Source organism: Solanum pennellii, chromosome 6 (assembly GCF_001406875.1).
Source record: "Solanum pennellii chromosome 6, SPENNV200".
Lineage (NCBI taxonomy): Eukaryota > Viridiplantae > Streptophyta > Magnoliopsida > Solanales > Solanaceae > Solanum > Solanum pennellii.
In genome coordinates this window covers 1,379,872-1,389,323 of record NC_028642.1, presented here as the reverse complement: position 1 = coordinate 1,389,323, position 9,452 = coordinate 1,379,872, and the positions used below count along the sequence as shown (strand labels likewise).

The 9,452-nt window shown below is 32.0% G+C and overlaps 1 protein-coding gene across 2 annotated transcripts; it reads right to left on the bottom strand.

Moving 5' to 3' along the window:
• Positions 1–2,325: 2,325 nt before the first annotated feature.
• Positions 2,326–8,056, bottom strand: LOC107023821 (ERBB-3 BINDING PROTEIN 1-like). Of its 2 annotated transcripts, none has more exons than XM_015224632.2 (10): positions 7,934–8,056; positions 7,729–7,848; positions 7,329–7,413; positions 7,078–7,227; positions 6,639–6,792; positions 3,530–3,745; positions 3,289–3,425; positions 3,094–3,185; positions 2,773–2,955; positions 2,326–2,693 (listed from the first exon to the last, which is right to left on the bottom strand). In XM_015224632.2, exons 2-10 carry the CDS (start codon positions 7,817–7,819, stop codon positions 2,626–2,628), a joined length of 1,176 nt encoding a protein of 391 aa, XP_015080118.1. In that variant the 5' UTR covers positions 7,820–7,848; positions 7,934–8,056; the 3' UTR covers positions 2,326–2,625. The 2 variants fall into 2 exon arrangements, with proteins under 2 accessions (XP_015080118.1, XP_015080119.1); XM_015224633.2 differs by having other exon boundaries at positions 2,326–2,690.
• Positions 8,057–9,452: the final 1,396 nt, after the last annotated feature.

The window sequence follows — 9,452 nt, the reverse complement described above, 5'->3', positions numbered from 1 at the left end:
TTTTATATTAAGTAGTTCCTAATTAATTATTATAATTCCTCAATAATTATATCTTATTCATAGCAAAATTTCAAAAAAGAAGCTTTCTACAATGGCTGTCAAGAAATTTTTTTGATATTCGAAATTAATTCGTATAGTGAAAGAATTTCTTGCGTTTCAAAATGAACCACAAGAAGACTACTTAAGTTTCTTACTTTGATTGACCATGCAAATCGAGCTTTCAATTGCAAATATTTTTCAGATCCAGTCGCATTTAATTTTTCTTTTTCTATGTTCTTCATAGAGGTTTCTTAAAACATAGAAATAATAGAAAAATAATTTTTCTTCTCCTTTTCGAGTGATCGCTCATCTTGTTTACTAAAAAATTCTCACCATAGCTCCACGACTGAGAAACCACCAAAATTTTATCTCACCAATGACATGAACAAACACAAATTCAAACCCACAAATCTTAAGTCACCTAGTACTGTTTTGATTTCTTGATGGGAGGTTTATGGGTTAAAAAGTGATGTTTTTGAAGTAACTTGTTACTACATTGCTTCTTGTTACTAATTCATTTAAGCTTATTTGGGTGTAACGAAGATGAGAAGAATGGGGTATAAAGAAGAAGAGATGTGGGGGGGGGGGGTATACGGAGAATTGTGATTATTTTTTTTACTTTAATAATTATTTGACACGCATCATTTGTTTTTATTTATTTTATTTTGCCACACCAGTTTTAGGGGTAAATAAATTCACTTTTAAATAATACCGGTGTATAATAGATCATTGTGATAGTTTGAGTGTGTAATGCGGTGTAAAGATACATAAATTTTTTTGAAAAGTAATTGTGTCTTTGATCATGCTAGTGCATGTTTTAAAATACCTTACATTACTATAATTATAGATTATTATGTATTAATTGTATATACCTTAATACAAAATATAGTGTATATAACTAATGCATAAGTTTTATATAAATTGAATGTGTATAAAAAAAGAACTAGGAACACACGAAATCAATGTATATATTATTATAAATTATTAATTTTTTTGTTTTAACGCATTCCATCATATATAAAAAAAAATTTAAGTTATGTGATTTCAATTATTTGATCCGTCAAACATAAGTTATTGATATGATGTGTGAGTCTCACAAAGCTAAGTTTTTGTTCTTCTCAACATAAGTTTTTTAGTAATTAAATTATGTTTTTCATAGAATAATTTGTGGCTTTGATTGGTTTATGTTTTATAGGAATTAAGCGATATAACATGTATATCTTTATTTATAAATATATTTTTGTGCTGAGCGAAAATTATTTGTTATTTCAATATATGGATATCTTTTGACACTTGATTGGTACAAGTTATATAAAAGTGTTGAAAAGCAAAAAGAAAATACACTCCAAAATGGAAACATTTGTACTAATAACCCCCATTTCATCGGATACATAATATTTGCATTAAAATTTAATCGGTTATCAAATCACATGTTTAGATATTATTAAACTTATTATTGTTATTATTGTTGTGACTATAATTTAATTACAAATGTTGAAATCATATTAAAAGCAAAGCAATCGAGAATAGTGACGGATTAACCTTTACGTGATGAGTATTAACGAAAACTTTTCGTAGAAAAAAATATACTATTTATTGAATTTGCTTAATTTTCTTCATATATATTAACTTTCTCAATAAAAAAATTAATTCTGCTATTAATATGCTCAATTAATATGGTTATATAAACAAGAACCTTTGATAAATATTAATGTAATTGAGATTTATAGAAATAATAAAAAATGAAATACTTGGAAACAACTTTTATACTTTTACACAAAATAAAGATAAAATGGGCATAAACTTCTCCTTCTCAAATTCACGTATTATTTTTTTATGACGATCATTGCATATTAAAAATGCATGTTGTATTTACATTATTTTTAAGTTTGTGCTACCCTTGAGAGTGATGTAGAATAACGATAATTTAAATACCGAATAATTCTATCCATCAATATTAATCACCTAATGATTCTTGCCTCTACTAAAAAACTATACCATAATTCTATCCATCAATATTAATCACCTAGTGATTCTTGCCTCTACTAAAAAACTATCACATGGTCCTCATATTGTTTTTATCAAAAACAGCCTTTATAAACTCCAACCTCCTCTATGAAACTACATGTTCAATATTTACTTCTTGTTTTCTAAGGCGGCCTTTGCATAGTAGAAAAGTATGTGATTTTTACATTAGTTGTAACTTGTAAGCTTGTTATATGCTTGAGAGTGATGATGAATAACTTAGGTACAAAATAACTCTGCCCATCAAAGCTCGTCACCTAGTTTTTCCAAGAGTATGGGTCTCATACCACTTCATTAACCGCTAAGTCACTGCCTTGAGCGACTCTGATAAGTAAAAAAGAGTACAAAACATTTTCTTGTAGGTTTGGATCATAGAGCATTATAGCATTGGAAACCCCATTTAAAATGACAAAAGTCTCAGGACAAAGGACAACAACAAACAACTACTGCCCATTGTCCTATCTTGTGTATATAGCGAAAGGCCGCAAGAAAGATCGAAAACCACCTCAGTAATCCCAAAATCAAATATAACAATGAACCAAATAGTTCTTGGAATTGAAATCAAGATTCAGCAACATTTGGTTCGCCTTCCATAGGCTCAGCTTGGCATGATTCACCTTTCTTGCCTGCTAGTCAAAAGATCGCACTTGTTTCACGAAGAATCTAACACTACATTCAGTTAATTTTTAAAAGCTTACTTGAACTTACCTTTCTTTTTCTTGCCGCCACCTTTCTTCTTGGTTTTTACGGGAAGGGCTAGCCAGGTCTTAATTTCAGGTTCATCGTCTATTGTCTTCGCAGGTGACAGCTCCTGGAGAGCATGAGATGTGATCCTATCTGACCCGTTAGGCATCAATAGCACAGTGAATTTTATGTGAGCAACCAAATCACCTGCATATCGTTATAAGAAAAAGTATAAAATACGAGCAATATTATCTAGAATATGGCATTTGTGTGAGAATGTAGAAAAAGAATGATGCTGCTTAAGCATGGTGTTATGTTATAGAACACGGCTAAAATAGTACGGACCAGGTTTCTCATGTAGAACAGGATACGGCTGCAAAAGATCATGGTTAACACATTCAACTAGTCCCAAACGAGCTCTTTTCTCCTCCAAATCCCTGTTCAAGTTACGCAGAACAAGGACACAACATTGATAATCATGAAACAAATACATTTGTTGCACACGCCGTTAATAAAGGACACACTGAAAATCAAGATGACCTAGCTGTAAATGGCATGATAGGGAACTTCTGACTGATTTCACTGAAGATAAACCTTGACGCTTTCATCTTCAGGTTGTAGCTTTTATCTACAGCTCTCTTGTAGATGGTTGTTTGTTTCTCATCCAACAACTTTGGCTGCAAAATTTTGGATGGCACAAGAAAGTAAACATTTGTGACATTTTCAATTGATACGTTTTGGTTTCCACGTAATTTCCAGGTATCAAAGTTTCAACATTTACCTTTCCTTCGCCGGTGCTTGTAACAATGTCAACTGAATAGACCTCATTTTCCTCAAACTCTGCATCGTCTACTCTGGTATCAGGATTAGACACACTTAACACGACTTTGTTTCCGTCAATCACAAATTGTTTCATTTGATGGCTCAAAACACCCTCAACGATCTTGCAGTCATATGCTGCAGCAACTTTCTGAATAGCTTCTGTTACATCCGAGTTCTGCAGCATCAAAGAAACTTAGCAACAGGCGTTTAGCACTGCAAGTAAACACTAGTAGCGCTATAAGAGAATTATTGGGATGAACTGTCAAAACAACTAGCTAAAAGATGAAAGGCATGCTATCATTAATCCTGGACATCAATCCACCACCTATTTAGTATTTTCAAAACACTCAAACAGGACCAAGGCATAAACACATAACTCACACAAGCATACTGAGGCAACTAGGAATAGGCGATAGCAGCAAAAGACATTTAACTTCTAACTCATAACAATGAACAACACGAAACCTCAATCTCATACAAGTTGGGCTTGGCTATATGAATCTCCATTTAAGCACATTTCTTCTCATCATCGTACTAAATAAATTAAAGTTCTACTTCTATTATATTCCTATTATATATAAATATAAATAATAGAATTTCTTTAATATGTTTAAAACCTAGGTCTGATCTTGGGGGAGAGATCAGTAAAACCTTTGATATAATTTTGAGGGTTTTCATATGAGTGGAATTAATAATTAAACCCAACAAAGCTATGGGGCTTACAATTATGAGATATTAAGAGATAATAGGTGAAAAACTTGAGGAGAAAATATTGACATAGAAATATCTTGTGAAAAGTTTGCTAATAATATATTAAGTATAATCTTCCACTGAATATTATGCCACATATGTTACGCAAAGCAGTGTGGCACCTGAAGCTCTCAAATCTCAGATCCGCCACTAAGTTGAAGTATAGAAATTGAGGAAAATTGTTGGTTCCTTGGAAATGACTATATGCGAAGTATGATTCATTATAAGTAAATTGATGGAGCATTATCGAAGTAGTAATGGAGTTGAAACATAGCTACGAGAATGAGATTTCTCACAGCCTTAGAAATTGAGAGCCTTGAAAACCTTAGGTTGTTTAGCAAAAGTTGAATTTGGTAAAATTGAATTTTCTGAAGATTAAGATAAGTATTGATTTCATTATTTGGTGTAAATTCAGTTACTAGTCGTTGTTGGCAAGCGTAGAAATTATCCTTTCTAGGAAGAAAGATTTTTTGATTGAGTTAAAGACTTGGTTCTTACTTAAGTTCTTCCCTTAAGAAGTCATACCCATAAAGTGTTTGATTAAATGTTTCTTAAGGTTAACTGTTAGTTTAATTGGAATGAGTGAGCTCACATTTGCTCATCATCGAATGAGTCTATCGACTGCTCTATGTTTACTTCCTACGTTTATCACGTGACCAAGCCATAATGTAACCTTATTCGCTAGACTAATACAGTACTTGATTTTGGATGCATATTGTCAACTTGCTAAACCCTTCATGTGGACCAGTGATTCATCAAACTGTCTACAACTGACTAATAAGGAGTAACACAACTAACACAATAGTGCTTCTCTAATTCTAAATGCTAAAATATGTGATGTAACTATAAAAATGTGTGGTTGCTAAGATTATGATGAGTTAAAATGTTCAAAATTCGATGCATACTTAAATAAATGGTAACCGTATAAAGGACTCCGAGTAACCATATAAAGGGTTACTAATTTTGTCATAATGAGGCACAACATAAATGGTACCATACAGAGGATTACTAACGTTGCTGCAATGAGACATAACATGAATTGATGAATAGTGAACATATAAAGGGTCACAAACAGCCATCCAAAGGGTTGCTAATATTGACATAACAAGGCACAAGAGATTCAGTGTCATATAAAGGGCCCCGAGTAACAGTATAAAGGGTTACTAATGGGGCACAAGAAAAGTTCAGTGACCGAATCAACTTTAAAGAAAGTGAAAAGCATGAATTAATGAACTAATTAAGCTATAAGTTTTAGTAATTGTTTTTCCTGTTTCACGAGGTACAATACTTTAGGACGGATTATGACTTGTCTCCTCTCTTATATCCCTTCATTACCCACATGTTATTATTCAAGATCACGTTGTGACCTTAGTGAGGAGAATGTTAAAGACTCACCGAGTACTACTAGCGGTGTACTAACGTTCTCTTTATGGATCCTACACTGACCCAGGTTTCATAGACGAGTAGACTATGAGTTAATCTATGACTTATTCATAGATTTGGTGATCTCCACCTTTGACCATGGAGTTTCTTCCCTTTTAGTTGAGACATTCATCCACAACCTGTTTTGGGGATTAGCCAGAAAATCTATATATCTTGTGCACTCCCCTTAGCACTCCACCAGTAGAGGCTCCATATATGTGTTTCCAATACTTTCTAGCTGTTCACAGATTTCAATATATTTTTGGATTATTTAAGAGTTGTTGCAGCAAAATTTTTTGATCCAAAAGTTTAAGCCATTATTTTTAAATGCATGAGGGGTCATGAACTGATTAGCAGAAAACGCACCATCATTTACGTATTACTTTGCTGTGCCTATCTTATATAGGAATAGAGGACACTATTTTATAGTCACAGAAATCGTCAACTATTTTGTGGTTCATCCATATGACCATATCCATACAAATTGATAATACAATGCCCTACCCATATATTCACCACATTCCTTCTATGTAATCAAACCCACCTTAAACAAATTTTCTCATACCCAGAACTCTTTGATGTACAACTCGAAAAACAATCATTTCAAAAGACAAACTAAGCTCATCATTTTAGAACAATAGATAAAACAATATTTTCAGGAGAACATAGAACTAATCTTTAGCAACCGAGACTTGACCAGCATTGACACTTGTGCTCTCCGCAAAGCAATGATAATTGTTAGTGAGAACCATCCTGTCCATGTAAGTGGTAGACTAGTGGTAGCTGAAGCTTGAAAAACGCAACTTGACGCAGGATAACTTTTCTCAATGTACTTCATTATATAACATCTTATATCCTACCATGCCAGAATAAACAAAATTTAGATTAAACATTACCTTCCTTCCTGGTCTTACAAGCCTCAGAGCAACTTCAGCAGCTGTATTAGCAGCCGCAAGAACATCAGCAGCTCTACCAGTAACAGGTCCTCCCTGGACCACATGTGTATGAGCAACAACAGCAATAAAGCCATCTATATGACACCCCATATCACTGCAAATAATAACCATGAGTCATGACTTAGTCTTACAAAAGCTAATCTGATTCTACAATACAATAAAAGACAGTTAAGTCATCAAAAGGAAACTTCATGTTCTGCATAAAACAATTAAACCTTAAAATAGTTAGTATTGGATTGGGAGAAAAAGAATAGCTACATGATAAACAGTTCTTCAATTTTGAACTCAGTTAAATTTCACACTTCTCTTTCCTACCACGCACAAGTCACAACCATGGCAAGAGATTAAATCCCTCAAAGTGCTCTAAACTATATCTTACATTTTCACTATATCACCTTCTTCCAATACTGTCTCATCACTAGACAGTGGAGAAAAATGGCAGACGGTATTGTTTACTGAAATGCAGGTTGGGAATGCCACACCCCTCTCGATTTTCTTCTTCACATTCTTGTACATATTCCCTGTTTGCCTGTACCAGAATTCACTCATCAAATCGACATCACATATGTCCCACGCAATTCTGAAATAAAAAATCTCTTAAGAATACATCAAAACAAGCAAAGTTCATACTCTTTAATAAAGGCATCTCCTTTTTCACAAAGATCAACTATCTTTGCTTTTGGCTTGCATTCAGACACCACCAACTGCAGAGCCTCTGCATAATATCATATCATTACTAATCGAGTACATTCTACCTATATTTAATAAGCTGAAGACCATGAAATTCGAAAATCTTCCCGACTTTCTTAAACTCCATGCCAAGTCAAAAACAAGACAAACAAATTGAAATGCATGTAGTACAAAAGTTTCAAACATCAGGTAGTAAATTTTCAGTTATCAGATAACCCCCATTTTCAGGGGAACACTTTACAATCCAAAAAAACAAAAGGGGTATCCAAAAAACATGTAAAGATTACATTTTTAACACAAAAAAAGAAGTAGAAACGAAAAGGGGTTATAGAATATTAACTGTTGACGATTTCAGCAGCACCCTTATACTTAGTAACAACCTCAGGACTTGTCAGATCCAACTCCTTCTCTTCTCTCTCATCATCCGACATAGTTATCAAATGGTTCAAGTATTGCACAGCTGAAAACACAGAAAAAAAAAACAAGAAAGAAACGTTACAAGGAGTGAAAAGGGTGGTTGAAAAAAGCAATGAAATTACACATACTTGATTTCTTGATTGAAAGAAATGGAGGCGAAAAGGGGTTTGAGCTAGGGTTTGGACTCTGTGTTTTTTGAGTTGGGAAATTTTATGGAGAGACAAGTGACAGTGTGGTGATTACGTGGCATTAAGTGGGTCCCACTAAGAAGAAATTGATATGGTGACGTGGATTATAATGTGTCAATATTTGGGGGTGTTTGAAGGTTACAGCAATTTTTTATTATTTATTTATTCCTATACACATGTTTTATTTGTAGCCCTTTTGCTTCTTCAATTGAATTTTAAGTGAGTGTATTTATTCCTTCATTCGTAATTCTAACGGATTTTGAGTTTGAGTCATTTTAAATATAGAGTCAGTTTTTATTAGTGAATGTTTTACTTTTATTTATTTCTTTTTGGATTAAAATTTAAGTAAGTGTATTTATTTTTTTATTCGTAATTAAGAGATTATGAGTTTCAGTCATTTTGAATATGAAGTTATTTTTATTAGTGAATATTTTGCTTTTAATAAAGGACTCTTCGATACAAATTTAAATCTAATCGAATTATATTATAAATATCGAACGCCAAATGAAAAATAAATTTTTAAATGAAGTGGTTAACTATCATATGTTACTTTTAAATAAAATACAATATGTATTTTGATTTACAGGAAAAGTTTCATTTTTATCTTGTTTAGATGGTTGTTATAAATGTTACCCAATACATGTATTGTGTGATAAGTTTATATAATATTTGTTTTTAATTATTATTTTAGTTTTATTGTATCGTGTCATTAAATTTATCGTTAAATAATGTTGTAATGTACAAGTATTCCCTCAATTCATTTCGAAATTTTAGAGTCACACTTATATTATATTAAGGTCCTATTACCCTCTGAACTTATTTTATTAATAATTTTCTATCCTTTTTTGGTCTATATAGCACTATCTCGTTGGTCCAACGCCAGTTGACTTTTTTTCTAGCTAGTGCCACTTAGGTCGAAAAGGGGTAGAAAATTACTTATAAAATAAGTTTAAGAGGGTAATAAGACCTTAGTATAGTATAAGTGTGTCTCTGAAATTTCGGACATAAGTTAAGGGGATACTTGTGCATTTTCCTTAAATAATAATGAAAAAATTATAGCTTCTGTTATAATCGATTTAGTGTGATAGCATTTTTACCTATATTTTTTCTTGTTATTTTGTGTTTACTTATTATTTAATAATGTTATTTTATCTTTTACCTTACTTTTCTTATAAAAATTCTACATCATGTCCATCTTTTGTTGAAGTTTTATATATCCTTTAAATTGTTGATATATGACATAATATAATGATGGAGAACAATATAATCTATTTAAATATTATAATTATTTAAATAATATAATGTATACGATATAATATATGCACTATTTAAAAAATACGTAATCACCATCCAAATGTAATGTTCATGTAATGATCGAGTTTGGTGTAATTCATCGTTATCTTTTTTTTTACTCATTCTATCATTGATATTATCTTATAATTTTATCTTTATTTTTTAT